This window comes from Malania oleifera, chromosome 7 (assembly GCF_029873635.1).
Source record: "Malania oleifera isolate guangnan ecotype guangnan chromosome 7, ASM2987363v1, whole genome shotgun sequence".
In the NCBI taxonomy this organism is placed as follows: domain Eukaryota; kingdom Viridiplantae; phylum Streptophyta; class Magnoliopsida; order Santalales; family Ximeniaceae; genus Malania; species Malania oleifera.
Genome location: NC_080423.1, coordinates 52,206,846 through 52,226,132, shown reverse-complemented (window position 1 = coordinate 52,226,132; position 19,287 = coordinate 52,206,846). Strand labels below are relative to the sequence as shown.

The 19,287-nt window shown below is 34.8% G+C and overlaps 2 protein-coding genes across 2 annotated transcripts in view; both read right to left on the bottom strand.

Annotated features, from left to right (window-relative positions):
* Positions 1-3,913: 3,913 nt before the first annotated feature.
* Positions 3,914-8,392, bottom strand: LOC131160035 (CASP-like protein 1B1). Its single transcript, XM_058115323.1, has 3 exons — positions 8,006-8,392; positions 7,229-7,352; positions 3,914-4,407 (listed from the first exon to the last, which is right to left on the bottom strand). The coding sequence occupies exons 1-3, from the start codon at positions 8,239-8,241 to the stop codon at positions 4,159-4,161; spliced, it is 609 nt and encodes a 202-aa protein (XP_057971306.1). The 5' UTR covers positions 8,242-8,392; the 3' UTR covers positions 3,914-4,158.
* A 10,503-nt stretch (positions 8,393-18,895) lies between these two features.
* LOC131159803 (protein LSD1) overlaps positions 18,896-19,287 on the bottom strand; it is a 43,297-nt gene continuing 42,905 nt past the window's right edge. The window contains exon 7 of the mRNA XM_058114975.1: positions 18,896-19,279. Coding sequence (XP_057970958.1) covers positions 19,238-19,279 — 42 coding nt within the window. The 3' untranslated portion in view covers positions 18,896-19,237. The remainder of the gene's footprint in view (positions 19,280-19,287) is intronic.

Here is a 19,287-nt window from a genome sequence, read left to right as displayed (position 1 = left end):
AGCAAAAGACTTACCTTTCAGATGGGGTAGGACTAATGTACTCTAACGTTGCGGAGCTTTATCCGCTCTTCTATCTAGGGCTTCTGAAATGTTCATATAATTTGGGGTAAGACACCTCTTAGTAAGGGAAAATAAACTAATACCAGTGTGTGGTATCATGACTATTTCCATGTTATTCATAAAACCATACATAAACATATTTGGTGAAATGGTCTGTATCATATATGGGAAAACATATATAATCATATCTTCATAGAACATACTGTATTTTCATAAACATAATTCATCTCATATGATAATAATACAAAAACAACCATGGAAGGTTAGCTGGCTGGTGTCATGTCTTACCGCCACATAACTGGGTTGTTGGCCCGAATGCGAGACTTAACAATGGCTAGCCGACCACTGTCAAGTCAAAAGCAAAAGTCTGTAAGTACGATGGGTCTACAAGACCTGGTCTATACACCAGGGGTGCCAACACTTCAATAAACCACATCGACTATCCATCCTCCCGCTACCTCGTACGACAGCAGTAACACTAACATCATAATGATCATGATCACATAGCTATGATACCGTGCTCGTGTAAGGCTAAACCAAGCCAACTAGGTTCTGATAACATATAACATATTTCAAATTATGATACATTTCTATTCCATAATAATAATTTTCAAATCAATATCATCATATCACATTTCATAGCATAATATGAAAATCTTCGGCCCTTACGCCGGCATTTCGTATTTTAATAATCACAACCCGTACGCCGTATCACATATCAAATAAAAGGTTCAGCCCGTACGCTGGCATATCATATAAAAGGCTTGGCCTGTACGCTGACAAATCATGTGAGAACATCCTCGGCCCGTACGCCGATATACCATATAAAAACTCTCGGCTCGTATGCCGGTATATCATAGTAAAACTTTGTATCATTTAACATTTTCCCAAAAAACAGTAATTCATAATAAATTCTACTCATGTCACACAAAATGGGTATTACACATATTTAAAACATATCATCATTACAGCAGTAATTTCCCAAACATAATGCTAATATATATATATATATATATATTCTTGAAATTAAATGTTGTAAAATTATACATATATTTTCATAAAAACAACTAACTTAGTTTATCCCGTTACTTAACTTTTGGAAAGCCCCTACGACAACTAGTCCTGCACCCGCAGGGTTCCCCGTTCAACACACTGAAAAAACATCTCCCAGAACATAAATTCAGTATTTCTTCAACTACTACATTTTTTACAACTACAGAAAATTCAAATACTGAATGAAAAAAGTCTTACCCCAAATCTAGGTTGGAATTCAAGGTAGCCCCACCAATGATCCACTCCAGTAGATTTGAAGAGAACTCTTCCAGGAGTGCCATGGTAGCCTCAGATCGTCGAACCGGCGAGAATCCTGCCCAAAAACTTAGAGAGAAGGGGTGGAGGACGAAAATGTAGTGAGAGAAAGTGAGGTTTGCAAGTTTCTGCACTAAAATCCAAGTTTAAAGTTATTTATACTCTGGTCTTCGTCGACGAGCCACATCACCTCATCGACGAGGTCACAAAAGAAGTTTGTCAACGAACATTTGTTTCTCGTCGACGAAATTCAGAGATGGGAAAATAGCCTCACAGTATTTTTTTCGTCAACAAAACGCGCCCTCGTCGTCGAGCCCAAAAAACCACTTCGTCAACGAACTCGAAGCATTCGTCGACGAGGCCTGCTGTCACCCCCTTTTTCAATTCTCATTTTCCTCCCTCTTTTATTATTAAAATACCTTAATTTCCCTAGGTCACTGCAACTATTATAAAGAATTATATGATAGTCGAGGAAGGAATATCTAATTATCAATAGAAACTTGATAATTGGAAGGAACTGGTATCAGGAAGTATTCTAAAGGTAAATCAGTGAGAAGAAGAAAGTAAACTTGAAGAAATCAAGAAGCTACTTTCAGATAACTGGCTGGAGAATCCGTAAGCATTATGGTAGAAAGTCATGCCAGAAGCTGATATTGTACTCAAAAATCCCAATACAATTGTCAAAAGTAAAGGGATTAGTTATCCAAATGAAATGATAAGGGAATTTGAGAAACAAATTTTAGAATTATTAAATTTGGGACTTATCAAGCACAGTAAAAGTGAGCACAGGAGTGCTGCATTTATGGTAACAAATCATGCTGAACAAGTATGTGGAAAAGCCAGAATGGTAATTGATTATAGAGATCTAAATAAGGAAACAAGAGATAATGGGTATAATTTACCTAATCAGGAGTCTCTTAGAAATAGAATAAGAAGGGAGAAACCCTCAGTTTATTCAAAATTCGATCTCAAATCAGGATATTGGCAGATAAAGGTCAAAGAAATAACAGTAGCTCTTACAGCCTTCACTATGCCGATTGGGCTTTTTAAGTGGCTAGTTATGCCATTCAGATTTAAGAATGCCCCAGGAATTTTCCAAAGAAGGATGGATAATGCTTTTGAAGGAATAACTAGATTTGTTACAGTATACATTGATGATGATATTCTGGTATTTAGTAAAAATACTAAGGACTACTTAGAACATTTGAAGCAGGTGGCACAAGTGTTTAAAAAAGAAGGAATGGTTCTTTCAGAAACGAAAACCATATGGATGCAACCTCAGATTGAATTTTTAGGTTTAAAAATTCGAGGAAGCGAAGAGGAACTTTAGTCACATATAGCAAAAAGGTTATGTGAATTTCCTAATGAATTCAAAGATAGAAGACAGTGTCAATGCTTTCTATGAGTATTGAATTACATTAGAAAATTGATTAAAATTTTGGCAGAAAAGGCAGCACCAATTCAGAGAAATGTTTAAATAAAGAATCCTTGGAATTGGACTTTAATGGATACTGAAGAAGTAAAAGCCTTAAAGAAATAAGTTCAGAATTTGTCAAAGTTAGAATATCTAGATGGTACAGAATTTGTACGATAAGAGGCAAATAGATTAATTATAATAGAACCTCTAAGTGATTATACTCCTAGTAGAGTGAGTGTATCTAGAGAGGAAGACTGCACATGTTCATAGATTTTCCTAATATGCATGTATCACTAATTTTAAATACTATTAACCAGTGTTTGAAAGCATGTATTTCTAGACTTGAATTTGAATTTGTGTTAATTTAATAAAATTTAATCTAATTCTTTACTGCATTATGTCTAAATCCACACCATTTCAAATATAAAATTTGAAATTCAAACTCGCAACTAGAGCATTAGTTAATAATGTTTCAATTCCTTGCATTTTTAAACTTCTTTTTTTTTTTTTGGACAATTTACTTTATACAAATGATTGTAAGTATAATCATTTAACTGACTCTAGTGCTCGAAAAGAGAATGTGGAATATGAGTAAGACAAATTTTGCTACGCTAAATCGAATTTATTGATGATAATTATTATGAGTTGTATTTGTAATTAGGTATTACTGGACAAATAATCCATTCATTATGAATGATGACTTTTATAGTGTTGAATATATTTTTTTTTAATATTTAAATTATGCATTTATTTGTTTACTAATAGAGAAAATAGTTTATTGTAAAAATAAATATAGTAAAGTGTGCCACAGAAAACCTCGAATGCAATATTATTAAAATTACACCAGTATTGGCCTTAAATTTTTGTTCTCCCTTACTAAAAATATGCATTAACAATGTTTTTAATTGTTGAGAATTAGACGCTACTGTCCTCGCCATTATTTCATCAATAAATACGTCAAAAACCATAACTATCATTTGCTTTCCACCATTACTAATTTCTATGGTAAGTCCTATATTAATTGTTCGTAATTATTTAATATTTTCTTCCCTATTTTATCATAAACCGTAGGTAATTATTTGTTCCCTCGCAATTAAAACAATGAATCATTTAAAAGACATCGACGAGTTTTCTGTCAACAAATCATCGTGAGGATCGAAAATCTTTTTATCAGTAATAACCAACTCCATCGGTATAGTGAATGGAGTCTTAACCCGCGATGAATAAAACTTCTCGCTGCGCCTTACAAGCTGAAGAAAACACAAGCCAAACCCTTTCTCAACAGTCAACGTTCAATCGCATTAATGCAAATCCACACATAAACTTGAGAGAATACACATTATGTTATGAAGGCGGCGCACACACGAGAGGGATCAAGGGACGGCAAGGTAATTGACTGAGGAGGACTTTTGCTTATGCACCGTGATGATGGAAATGACGGTGATTGTAATCAACAGAGCAGTCCCGATGAAGGAGGCGAGCAGGGCGCCGCTGGCGCGGTTGCAGAAGCTTTCGAATTTGTCGCAGATCTTGTCCCACCTTGCGTGTGAATTCCCATTCTTCCCCACCTCTGCCATGAAGGCTGCCGCACTTGTCCCGCCCGATATCAATGCCACTGTCGTCTATATATTTTCGACTCATGCAAATTAAGCATCATTTAGTAATTCACAGTTTCATTCCGAATGAATCTAATTAATAGAACATTATTTATTACTTACTTTATAAAAAACACACCAACATATTTTCCTAACCCTTCAAAGATTAAAATATTTAACTTTTAGCATAAAAGTTTCAACTCTAACGGTTGAAATGTTCCTATAAAAAGTAAATACGAGAGGGTAGAATAATAAATTTTTAATTTGTTTTATGCTTAGTTTACTATTAAAATTGAAACTAAAATTGATTTTTAAAATGGACAATTAAAATAAAAATTGAATCAAAATGAGAAATGGTTTGGACTTTCTAGTTTTTTAGTGATATATATATATTTTATCAAGTTGAGTCTCAACCCCTATGGCCAACCATATCCTACCTCGCTACTATGTCCTCCAGTAATCCACTATTACGAGTAGCTACTGACATTATGGACGTTTAAGAATATTACATTGGGTCAAATACTAAATAAGATTGTTGAGTAGTCATAGACTTCGAAAAAATACTTTGAACAAATACGTGTAGGTCGAGCCAATTATAAATATATACAAAGAAGAAGCAAGCTTTTTAGACTCTTTATGTGGGGTTGGTTATAAGAATTCTCTTTTAGTCCAATTTAATATAGGTCTAACCCTCCCCCTCTTATAGCAATTAACAACTAAACTTGCCTCACCTCACTTGTACGCTATTGACTAGCGGGTGTTACAAGTGCCTAAATAGTCTTAAATTCTCTTCTCAACTTATCTTACCTTCCAAAAGCATTATACCTAGATTACCACATATGATACTCTACAATTGCACAATACACTTAAAACACTTTATTTTAATCAAAGTTGCTTCAACTCCATATGGTGTGTCCTCTATAAATTTCTCATTCAACTTGCATATTACTAGCTCTAAAACTTTCTATAGCATAGTGTGTTTGATACTTTCTTTAATATTTTTAATAAAATAGATAAAATTATATTTCATGTATTATCTCTTGCTTCTACATATCTTAAAAGTTTAAAACCTCTGGAGTATATTTAGGTCAATAGATGGAAATCTTAAGTAATTAAATTCTTTGTGTGACGTGTTTTTCAAAGCATTGCATCATCTCTATGTGTAACAAGGTAGTTCGACACCTAGATCAAGAATGTGAGTGAAGGGCAAACAAAAAAAAAATCTTTCTCCTAATCAGTGATTTTGATTTAATTTGCCACTCATTTAAGGTATTTAACGATGAGAAACTATTCATTTCGTACTTTGCTTTCATGTGTATTCTCAAGAGCATCTGATGTGCACAACGTTTCTCTCTTTGACTTCTATTATTGCTCATTTTTTTTTTTTGTGTCATTTAAGCATTATTCTGCTTCCACCATGCATTTTTGACAAAATATATGTCCTTCCTACTTTTCTTGTTTTGTTTTTATCGCTAAAAGTTCAAGTTATTTGTGTTTTGTGCAAGTTTAATTCATGTCCTTCTTCTATTTGAATATTACTCATTTGTAAGAATTTTTTCCTGATTAATTGCTTTATTTTACTTATGTGACCAAGGAGGCCACTTTCTATTCCTTTATTTGACATAGGAAATGGGGTTTTCCTTTTGTTTCTTTCCTTTCTCCTTCAAGATCCCTTTCAGCTCCTTTGAACCACAATGAAGGGCACTTGGAGGCCTTCAACTATGGTAGATCAGCTAGAGGGAATCACCCTAGAAGGCTCAACTTCATGAGGTCCTTAGAGAATAACCCATTTTTCTAACTTTTCTTGATCTTGTTTTGGAGACAAATGCCATATATAGTTAACTATCATAAGCTCCCAACAAGGAGTTTGAGGGCATCGTGACTTAATCTAGTCTTCTAATTATTAAGGGGCTTCATTTTGTTCATTAGGAGTTCAACATCCATGATTGTTTTATTTTAGTTTCAATTTAAAGAACTCTAATGGTCAATACAAGCTAAAAATTAATTATGTGCAATGAGTTTAGTTTCTTCATCCATATTCTTTCACTGTGAAACATCAATTTAATTAGAAGTTCAATCAAGTAGTTAATGCTTTGACTAAGGTATACTCTATTAAAGAATTTCTTTTAGCAAAATAGCTCCTTTTTAAAAGAAATTATTTATTCTATAATGTTCTCTAGGAGAGGCTTTATTTAAGTTCATGAAGGTCTTGCTAGACACTTCAGCATATTCATTTAGATAGAATCTAAGTTTACTTTAGCATGCTCACGAAAATTTCTTTTAATCTTAAATGAATGGAGATGTCATAGATTGTATTAATTGTTTTCTAATTTATCATAGAACAAAGAGCTATAAGCAAGATATAATTAGCTTGTACGCTCCACTCACAATATTGTGATTTCTATAAAAAGATGTTAGTAGGTCCTCTAAAATGATTCATTTCATTCCCCAACAAAGCAATAAATAATCTCATTTGAAAGATCATTACTTTCACGAGATTGTAAGACTTATAGACTTACTTTCTAAACTTTTCCCTTCATATTGTAACTAAATTCAAGCTAAGATAAGCTTATTAATTTGACAAAAAAGGTAGATTTCTAGTTTATAGTTGATAGAATGAGAGAATTAAGTAGTATTTGTTGTACATATTTTGCTACTGTCAACTAACAAAATAAATAAACACACACACACACACACACACACACACACACACACATATATATATATATATATATATATATATATATATATATATATCCCCCAATAGCTCCAATTGCAACATTACATTTAGTACAATTTGGGATAAAAATTTACTAATATTGAACAAAATTTAAATTAGAGCACATACCATGTCTAAAATGGCAATCGCCACGAAACGAATTCCTCTATAATCTAGCTTGTACCCGTAAAAGTGCACCCCTAACATCAACAAGTTATGGAAACTGGCCATACCATTTGCTATCACAAAATACCTGAGCATAAGCATATAGCTTCTCCGTAAGTTATATGTATGTAACTAAGAAAGCTTTCTATTCAAACACAAAAAGGCTCGTTTCATATCTCATTTCTATTCATTCAAAGAAATAAAAATATATTACCTTATCTTCAAAAATAAAAAGAAAATATTTTAACATGCATTCAAGTTTTCTTATATAATATTTTTTTTAAGATGAAAAATAATGTTTTATCTCTTAATTTTAAAAATTTAAAAAAAAAAAAAAAAAAAAACAGTTTTCACATATGCACATGATCTTACAAAGCATTTGATTTAGAGAATCACATGCTTGAAGATCCAAATTATCGAAAAATAAGATAGGGTTGTATTTAAGAGCATGAGGATCATGCATGGGATTTGAATTTGTGAAATGACAACACCGGATACAATATTATACTTCATTTTATTATTCAAACCCACATAAACTCAAATGGGATGTCTAAATTCTAGAATCTAAGACAAATATTAATGCAAAAGAATATTTAATTTAATTCTTGAAATTAAGTTCTTGAAAATCCTCAAATGGGCGTGTCAATGACTCCTTCTCAATTCACATTTCCTAGAATCCTCAAATGCAGAGCATATATAAGAGAATGACATGCATGCATGCATGGAATTGAAGCAGCTTACACATTTGCTGGGGTGTCTTGAAACTTGGCGGTGATAGTGGCTGTTATAGGGGAATTTCCTACAGTGGCCACCACGAAGGTTTTGGTTTCTTTATTGAGAGCCATCACAACTGTTGCGGTTGCGGTGGCCAAAAATGCAAGCAGCCTCAGTAACACTATCAGAACCATCGAATTCTTCAATACTGCCACTGATCTTTTCCTCTCAACCTCTTGCTTTTCTCCACCTGCTTCAGCCATGGGGAGAGAGAGAGAGAGAGAGAGAGAGAGAGAGAGAGAGAGAGAGAGAGAGAGAGAGAGAGAGAATAAGATAAGAGAGTGAGTGACAGTATACTGGGGAAGGAGAGTGGGTTATTATAGACTTGACGGAAGTGGTAGACGAAGGGACGACAGAGAGATGGAGAACTGATCACCAACATTAAATGTTGAGTCTAATAAGCTACTGCAGTCTACATGTAGTTTGTGGTTGGTATAACCATCCAGCCACTACTGGCACGTCTTGGTATTGGTGGTTGGGGAAATTCTAGCCTTCTGCTCTCCTTGTTTAAACTATATTCAACACATATACCACATACTAATAACCAGCGCGCACACATTGCATGTGCTTCTCGGTTTGTGATAATAATCGGCATGAATAGTAATTGTAGCGTGTGTTAAAAAATTAAGGAGAGTTCTGGATAATTATAATTTGTAATCACGGGTAACTATTGTAATCGTGAGAAAGTTTTATATTTATATGATTATCCATTAAGCGAAATTTTAAAACTATATATATATACACGAGGGTATTTAAAAAAAAAAAAAAGAGCAAAGAATGCTAATTGTGAATTAACCTGTGTTCCTTTAATTAATAGGGTGTGTGTGTGTGTGTGTGTGTGTTCGACTTTTCATGCGTAGTATAGGTGCTTCATGTTGAAGAGTAAACTTGACAGTGGACGACAGCTGCCGACTAGCCACTTTTGTTAATCGGCGGCCACCAACCTCACCAACCAGCCACAATCATTGATTATTTTGATTTAGAATCAGTTATAAATAGATATGTGTGTGTGTGCAATGTAGTATGTGTGTTGAGAGGGTGAATAACTAGTGAGCGAGAGAGAGAGAGAGAGAGAGAGTTGTTTTTGAACCCTCTGTATTTATTTTCATATTGAATTAATTTTTTTTTCAGTTGAGTGCAAATACTCACTGAGTCTCAGTCACAACTAGTGATTGAGTGTCCCCTCCACCCATCAGTGGTATCAGAGCGTCCAAGTATGCCAGAATTCGTCAAATAGAGTCGAACAGAGTCGAAATTCAATTTTCTCCCAGATTTGAAATTGCTCAAAATCCAAAATTGAGCCTACCATTGTGAAATTCGCATCGAGACGATTCCAACGGTGAAAATTGCATCTCAAATGAACTCTAGAAGACTCCACACACGCTCACATGCGAATCTAGTGAAGTCAGCATCCTCCCCATGTACTGCACGCGCTGACGAGGATTCCAACCGCCGACTTCACGCACTCCACGCTCCCCACAAGCTTCTTCCTCGCCCGGCTGGTGAGATCTAACTCGGCTACCCGATCCGAGACCTAGCTCAGCAACCCGCGTCCAACTACCCAACCCAGCAACCCGGCTCCAGCCTTGCAAGCACAATCCGACCCGCCTTCCGACTCGCGTCCAGTTGCCGACACGCGGCATGCTGAGAAGCCACCACATGGCTCAAACGGTAACAACTAACGCCATCTTTTGCCCGTTAAGTCAAACCATTTTTTTTTAATTAAAAAAAAACTGGTCTAGAATTTTTTGGCCAGTTCAGTGATTTTTTGACCGATTCTTTGCAACCTAAAACCGATTCCTAAGGTTTTTCGACCTTTTGAACACATTGGTGGCATCAGATTTGCCAAACCCATCTCTCTGTTTTTATATATTAAATTTAATGGCGAATGGTGCTGCCCAAGCGGTCATTTCAAAGTTGACCCTGGAAAATTATGACAACTAGTCGATTCAGCTATGTTCGATGCTCAAAGAACGAACTTGCAAGCCGATCGAAAAAAGGATTGCAAGGCGAAGTCCATAATCTACCAAGACCTTGATGAAGCCACATTTGAAATCATCGCCTCCGCCAAGACATCCAAAGAAGTTTGGAACTCTCTCTAGCGAACACACAAAGGTGTAGACAAAGTAAAGAAGATTCGTCTTCAAACATTGTGAGGTGATTTCGAATCTTTTAAAATGAAATCTATTGAATCTATTGCTGACTATTATACACGAGTTATGGTAGTATCAAATCAATTGAGAAGAAATGGAGAGACTCTCAATGACGGGAGAATTTGTGAGAAAATTTTTCGATCTCTGGATCCAAAATATGATTATATAGGTGACCATGGAAGAAACAAAAGATTTAGAAACCATATCCGTAGAAGAACTTGTGGGCTCACTCCAAGCCCATGAGCAAAAAGTCAACGAAAGGAGTGATGATAAAGCACTAGAGCAAGCCCTCCAAAAAAAGTTGTCCCTCACTACAGATAGATACGACAAAGAGAGGACGTCACAGCAAGGAAATGGACGAGGCCGAGGATCTCGTGGAAGAAATTATGGAAATTTTGATTCCAAAGGAGATGGCAGAGGCGGAAGAGGTCCCACTAGAGAAGGACGCAATCAACAAACTATGTCCCACGAGACAGAGGACAAGGAAAAGGAGGGGGATACTAGAACCGTCCGAACATAGATAAGAGAAACGTTAAGTACTACAACTGCCACAAGTATGGATACTACAGCAATGAGTGCAAAGGTAATCCCCAAAATCATGAAATAAATGAAAATCTTGTATTGAATCATGCTATGAGTTTTATTATGAAAGCATGCCATTGAACAAAAAACTAGAAAATGATTCATTTAAAATTCATAAGTCTCTAGTTGGAATGTCTTACCATAAAACATTTCTAAAAATTCAAAACAAAAGGTTGGCTAGACAATTAGAGGAATTAAAATATTATCATGCCACCTTAGAGAAGAAAAGCATGAAGAAAATATTGAAAATAATATGCCAGGAGGAAGAAATTAAAGATGATAAACCCTCAGGACTTAAAAAGAAAAATATTTCAAAAAGGGTTCAAAATCATTTGATAAATCCCATACAAATTTTCATGCCTCATCTCGCAAACACAAGATTAGTAAGCATGGCTCGTCACGAAAATTTAAAACTTGCTTTTGTCATAAAATTAAATGGCACACTCTATCCACTTGTCCATCCAGAAGTGCCTGAGGCTTAGGAAAAGAAATGAAATGGATAGTCCGCAAAGCAAACTCCGTAGGACCTAAGGAAAAATGGATTTAAATTAAAATTATCAAATTAGTTAATTCTTCCTTAGATCTTAGGATTAGGTTTAGGGGGTGATGACTATAGGCTCGGGAAGCGGTGCGCACTTAAAATTCTTTGAAATTTTAGCCAATTCGAAAAGTCATGAAAAATATCCAATCTAATCACTTAGTGAATAAATATCATGATGATTGGATAAAATATGAAAACATTGGCTTTAGCATAATTGAATGAAATCCACTTCCAAATGGACAAAGTATTATTTGTGTGGTAAATAATTCAAATTGCTTAACTCACGCTTAAATATGAATATCTAAAGTTAAGCATACTCTGTCCATTACACAAGTTTGAGTTTTAGGAAATAAATTCTTCTATTTAAACATCTTGTCCTAAACTCATCTTGAAAGCCTTAAATGCCTAATAAAATGGTTAGTCATCATTCTAGGCTTGAAGAACTATTGATCATAAATTCCAAATATTTTTGGTGCTTACTAAAAGACATCTTTTCTCTTGATCAAAACTAGAGGCATCTACTAGGGGATTCAAGTTTCACTGTTAAATAAAAAAAAAAAAAAAAAAGCCCTTTGAGCTTAAATTATAAATCTTCTAATTTTGGTTCATCGTATCCTCCACAGGGAATCTTTACCAACCACAATCACATTCGGTAAAGTTTTCATCCTATTCCATGGTTTGTATCCTTACTCCTCTGTATCATCATACCTAAAGGATACTTTCTAATCACCAAAGAGCAGTGTTCCAAAATTCATGCTCTTCTAGTTGTTCTTTATCTAAATTGTTTGGACATATCCTCTTCTATGCAAATATCTCAAATCATGTCCATTCATAATGAATACTCTTTGAACATAACATAAATTTTAATTTTTCAAGAGTATTAATCCAAAATTCCTTTCATAAGCTCTCAAACATTAAATGTAATCCTTTAGAACATCAGCTTTGACAATTAAGTTAAATGGCTAATATGATTGCTATTGGTTTCAACATATATGAAAATGCAATAATTGAGAAACCTATGCATGAACGATGAGAAAGACAAGCCATTTGAACTTAGGCCTCTCACGTGTTGTAAATCGTAAGAAAAGAGGCAGTTATAGGCTTTATTCATTGAAGGAATATTTATTGTGACACCTTGGGTCCTTTAAAGCCTATGCATCTACTGCCAAGATATAATCACTAAAAATATTAAAATGTTTGGCTAAAGAATTTGAAAAATAGAAAAGGCATGATTTGGTTGTGAGCATAACTCAGGGGGAGCATTACTCTTTCTTGACTATAAAAATTAAATGCTCTCATTATCTTATAATACCCATGCCCATATGCCTTTATGAATTACAGCATTGCACTAAACTCATATCTATCCTCTACTCTCTACCATTTATATTCTATGATGGATAGATTATGTTAGACCAAGTTGTTAAGGGTCTTTCATTCCTACCGTATTTTGATGACAACAACCCATTAGCAGTTCTTAAGGCTACTAACGTTTCTCTCTAAGTCATGTTTCAGTTATACAGAATGGCATCTAAACCAACAAACAATCAAAGCAACTCATACCATGACCAAAAGCACAAGCCTCTCAACGCATTCATGGACGATACACAATATACAAAGTCATCTGAAGGATGAATGTGAGAATGAGAGAGAGACCATCTTGTAAATATCTTGTATATAGAGTAAAACTCAAAACTAAGAGCAAGAAATGGGCGTATCACACACACACAACAAAATAAAGTTATTAAAAAGTGTGAAAGAACCCCCAAACGGACAAGGACCTTCTTTGTACTTAAAAGAACAAATCATAAGAAGAAGGAACTCTTCGATGAACACAGGGCTTCGTCGACAAGTGTAACACAAACTTCATCGATGAACACAGGGTTCTTATCGATGAAAATATATCGAGAGCCATCTGAATTCAGAGCCATAACTCGTCAACGAACACAGGGCGTCGTCGACGAATGTACGGAATAACTAGTCAATGAACACAGGGTTCTCGTCGAAAAAAATATACCGAGAGGTACCTGAATTCAGAACCAACAACTCGTTGATGAACACAGGGCTTCATCAACGAATTTACTAAAGAGCTCGTCAACGAAGTTCAAGCTTCGTTGACGAAGGTCAGGTAGCAGCAAACATTAATTGCTGCAAAATAGCTAGTTTGACTCTTGTCTCATATTCATAAATGCCCAACGGCGAACTTCGTCAATGAACGTCGGGCAGCAGCAAACATTAATTGCTGCAGAACGGCTAATTTGACCCTTGTCTCATATTCATAAATGCCCAATAGCTCTCCAGTATTCCTCTCGCCCATTTGGTGTTTAAATAGGAGTAAATAACATTTATTCCTGATCTAAGAAAGTTGATATTGTAAGAAGATCATTCATTGGTATTGTTATTTCTAGGGTTTGCTCATACACTCACTTGCCCTCTTCTTGCTGCTCTTATTCTTGCTTCTACTCCATTGACAAGAGGACATTGAGTAAGGATTTTATTTTTGTAATTAGCTCAAAGGGAGTATTCAAGTTTACATTTATTTCTCATCCACTTCTTGTAAAGAAAGGCTCTTTGTGAGCTATTATTGGGTGTCTCTAAGTGAGCACCTTGTTGAAAGCTCTTTGTAAGCTGCTGTGTATTGGCTTCTCCGCCGGAAGGAGGATTATAGTGGATTTTGGGAATCCTTGAGTTGGTGTCAAGGCGTGGACGTAGGCAGGGTGCCGAACCACGTAAATATCTTTGTGTTCAGCTTCTCTTCTCTCATATCTCATTTATTATTATTGTGATTTCCTGCATCTTTACACTGCAACTTTATACACTTGCTCTTGGTAAGATTTTTTTAGTTGTAGAAAGTTAGCACATCCATGAAGAAAGCCTATTCACCCCCCCCCCCCTCTAGACATTCAACCGGTCAACAGATTATATTTTATGAATTGTTGCTTTCTACCCGATTGCATGCGTAGTCTAGAATGCCTCCTGCATAGCGGATGCAATTGATGAGAATTGCATGCTGGTAGTGGATATAGGTTCTCATGTGCCTTAAACTTAATTATAAATTACTTAATTGAACCTATTAGGTACAAGTTTTATGGGAAAATGTCCGATTTACAGATGGCATGTAGCCAAAATTTTGACGGGAATTTTTCTAAAATAAAACCTTGTGCTAAAGATGATTATGATAAAATTAATACTAAAACATTTTTGAAAGGATGAGTGAAACCAAATAGATAATTAAAATTCATCCTAGCATAATCATCAACCGTTTAGAAAGGCTCAGATTCATCCCTATAGGAAGCGCATAAATAATCCATATGCATCACTTTCGTCTACTAAATATCGAGGTTCTTGAGAATATCCTAAAAATTATATCCAATGCTTAAAGGCTTATGATTTGATATGGAATATTCTTGGGTTATGAACACTATTGCACGCCTCAATATATGCTCTCTAATGCATCTATGATCTATAGGGACAACTATACTAATCAAGAGATAATATGTAATTGACAAATACTTAGTATAGTTAATTTTAAAAATTTGGATTGATTGCTTATACTGCTTGGCATGCTTAATGAATTAAATCTTTAAATAGTATAAGTTGTTCATTTTATCTAAGCTAGTATTCAAATTCATAGGGGGGGGGGGGACCTTAAGCAAAAATCACAATCTTGTTGTGCTCGCCCATTTTTAAGTTTAGATGTGCTTTAAGTTGTATTGTGGCATGTGCTTAAATGTATTAATCTCATTGAAAATCCTAAAGCAGAAATATATGGTTTTGCCACAAACTATTTCAAAGTTTACCATATGATCTTACACTTTAAATTGTCTATCTTTAAGTTACATATGGTTGAAATTTTTCTGGTTATAAAGTTGTTTTGTGTTTAAATGATGACCAGAAAAATTTGCTTGCTTGATCTTCGAATTAAAGTTTTTTTTTAAGCAAGCACTGCTCTTATGCATTTGTTTAAAATCATAAGGGAGATATATATTTATCTATTTATATTACATATTTTTGTTTTTGGCAGGAAAATGATTTTACATGCGACATATCTTGTTTTCTTGCTTATGTGCTTAAATGACATATTCTTTGGTTATAAAACTGTTCATACCCAAAATGCTATCTTAAAAAGGGGGGAGTTTTCTAATAATTTCAAAGTCTAACAATCAATATAACAATTGGTATCTTTTGTTGGCTTGAACTTTATGAAATTGGTTATGTTTTGCAATGCACAATTCTCATATCTATTGCATGATAATAATTTTATTTATTTTTTATATCTTCATCATACTGGAACTATTTGAGTTGAGTAGTTGTGGATAAACCGTTAGATCGATCTTAAAACTCAAAACAAGTCCTTTTTATACAAGAATTTTTGAAAAATGTCTTATTTTCAAACAGCATGCTGCCGAAATTTTTAAAATTCCCAAACTTCTCTTGTGTACTAATGTTATATACCCAATGCCTAAGGTTATTAGTTTCATGACCCTTTTTTTTGTTGCCAAAAGGGGGAGATGCATAAGAGAGGGCAAAAATTGGGTTGAATTGAACTTAAATGAAAATTTATTTGCATTGATATATATATTGTGCATATTGTTAAGGGAAGCCTTCTAAGGTTATACCCATTTTTTTGCGCGATGTATTTGTCATCATCAAAAAGGGAGAGAATGTTGACCTTATAGGTCACACCCAGTTTTGATAATGACAAATACTCAGGTATTTGATGGCTTTCAAGTGTATGTGCAGGTTCATTTTAACAGATCAAGTAATGGCACATGAAAGCAAAACATGAAGACCCTGAAGATTGGTTTCATGTTGTAATTCATTTTATGTAATATGGGTTTATAATAGTAATTAGGATATAAGGACTGTAATAATCTCTACATGTCATGCATGTAAGTAAATGTAAGCTCAACAAGATCGTAGTTTGACCATAGGGACCAAATGACCTTAGGACACCTTTCAATCGACCTTTGACCGACGCCGAATTTTTTCGGTGTCCTCATAGACCCTAGAAAGACCCTAGGTTCCTACACAAAAGCACAAATAGTCCTTATATCACTTGCATAATCAAAGGAATTAATTGAAAATCTTGAGAAAGGTCAAGCGACCAAACTTGTGGCGTTCAAAATGCCTTAGGCGCTCGAACCGTGGACAAGTCAACATGTTGACTTGGATTCGGGCGACCGAACATATTTGACCGCATCATCCACGGGCGACCAAATCCTTGACCTAACACCTTTTCACCACCCAGGCGCCTAAACATTACGTTCAAGTATGCCTTGGGCAACCGAATTGGCAAGTTCAGGCTACCGAACTTAGCTTCAGGCACCCAAGCTACGGACAGAAACATTCTATCTTTTGTTTAGCCAACCGATCCCAGACTCGGGCACCCGAACTTTGAAAAAGTACATTTTTGGTTGAGTCTTTTTGGGCAACCGAACCTTGAGTCAAGCACCCAAATCATGCGGATTAAATTAATTTTTACTGAAATTAAAAATAGTTAAACAGGGTTAATTTTGCTAAACATTTTTAACAAATTTAAAAATGCCATGTGTGTCCCCCAACGGTTATAATTTTGTCATTCTCTATATATAGGGGTTCATTTGCAAAATTAAGAGGGGATTAACAAAAAAAAATCATTAATGGAAAATCCTCTCTTTTCAAAAACTCATATTGTCCAAAATACTCTCAAATACTTATTCCCTTGATACATATTAGCATTGTAAGAGCTTATTGAGTGGGCTAGTGTTTATTAGAGGTTGTTTATACTCCCATTGTTTTTCTTGATTAATTATCATTGTTTTTGGGGAGTCAAGAAAAAGTTTTCCCATAGATTTTTATTTAATAAATCTAATGTTGGGAAAAACTCATTAGCTTAAGGATCTTTACATTGTCATTGCAAATATTCATATAACTTGATTTTATGGTGTAAAATATTTTTAACAAGCTATATTATTCTTTCAAACAACTCTTGAGCATATTTCATTGAAGAAAATATTTTTGAGTTAATTTAAAGATTGTTGCAGCATCTTTGAAACTTTGATTCATTATTGAGATTTGATATAACTTGTTTCAAGAATACAACTTATTTAGAACACTCTTGAACATTATTGTGATCATACCTTGTTGAGTGTTATTTGCACATATATTCACATCACTGGGCTTACATTTACCTATATAGTTAATGTGCATTTGATTGATCTATATTGATACATATCTGCTTATCGGAGAAATATTATATTGTATACAGTTTGTATTGTAATTCGGTTGTATTCTAGGCGTGGCCCGAGGGGACGGTAATCTAGCCCGTAAAGATTGTTAAGGTCTTCTCTGCCCCGCAAGAAGAATTTGTAAAAGTTGAGGTCAACCCTGTGCTAATTGATCTTGTTATAATCGGTGCCGCTTCACCCGTTAAGTAAGCATTAGTGGAATCCTCGAACTTATGAGTTAGAGGCAAGGACGTAAACACAGTTGACCGAACCCCGATAATATTTCTTGTGCGTGCTTTTAATTTCCGCATTTCAAATTCCAGCACATGAATGTTTGTATTTTAATATTACGAATGATTGGGTTTATAATTGCATAGACAGACCCTAGGTTGAGTAATACTGTTGTTAAAATTAATAGACCTATGCTATAAACTTTAAATACCCAATTCACCCCCCCCCCCTCCCAGGAATACACCAAGGCAAACGGTGTCTCTAAGAATTTGATTAAGGGATCTCTTCCTCATGATTTCTAAAAAAATGACCCAGGAACTAAATAGGGAACTAATGGAATGAGGAAATGCATCCAAGCTCAAGCCTCAATTACCAAATCCAAAACAATTTTTTTAAGGGTTATTGCAAATGCGTGACACATTATGTCATTTAACATTCAATAAGGTGAGCAATAAAATAGTACATGAGGGATCTCTTCCTCATGCACTGATTTCAAAAAAATGACCCATGAACTAAGTATGGAACTAATGGAATGAGAAAATGCATCCAGACCTAATGTGTGACGCACAAAATGTCTTAAGGTGGTCTATAGGGTTCATAATAGGCAACAATTTCACCCTAATCTTATTTAGGAAAGACATTTCTTTCATTTTCCCCTTTGTAACAGTTTAGATAATTTCTTCATGTCTATAGTAGCAATTTTTTCGGCTACATGCTCCTATTTCAAACTTTTCTCAACATGCACATGTTCTCCTGGATTCCAGCTCATTTGGTTTTCAGGGGATAGGGTGCTCAGGATTGAATGTTGTCATCAAGTTTTGGATTACCTTCTGTCGACTGAGTGTGTTTTAATAATATGCAAGAATAGAATGGAAAGAAACAAAATTAATCTTCATACTTTCATATAATTTTTCACTTTATTTCACTTGCATTTCGTTCCATTTCACCGTACCAAACATTAGGTAGGATCAAGTGGTAGCTCTCATGTTTAGTATATATCAACTTAGCCACCAAACATGCAACTACCCAAAACCAAAGTGTAAGACTCAATTTCTCCAACATATTTACATTACAACACAACAGGTGTTGCTGCACTTCGGCTGACAAACCCAGTGTTGTCCCTTAAAGATCACAACATAAAATATTGGAGAATTTACAAATTTATTGTCCGCTGTCAACAAAAGAATGTTATGGGCAAAAGACATACCATTTCGACAAACAATGGTTCAATTTTGGTATACAAGACATGCCAGGAGGAAACACATTTTCCACCTCAATACAAATCACACATTAACTCCCTCTAAAAACACATTATGTGATTCAAAATGAGAACTTGAACCGTCACCATATTAATATACATCTCCACATAATCTTTCCAGCTGATTTAGAATAATATTTGAACTCCACCTTGCCCAAATAACACCGCGATTCCTTCATCGTAAATCAAAGCAGGGACCAGCTAACAAGGCTTCATTATAATATTAGATCATTTTTTGTCTGTTGTAACCCCAACAACAACATTGCTTACCTGTGAAG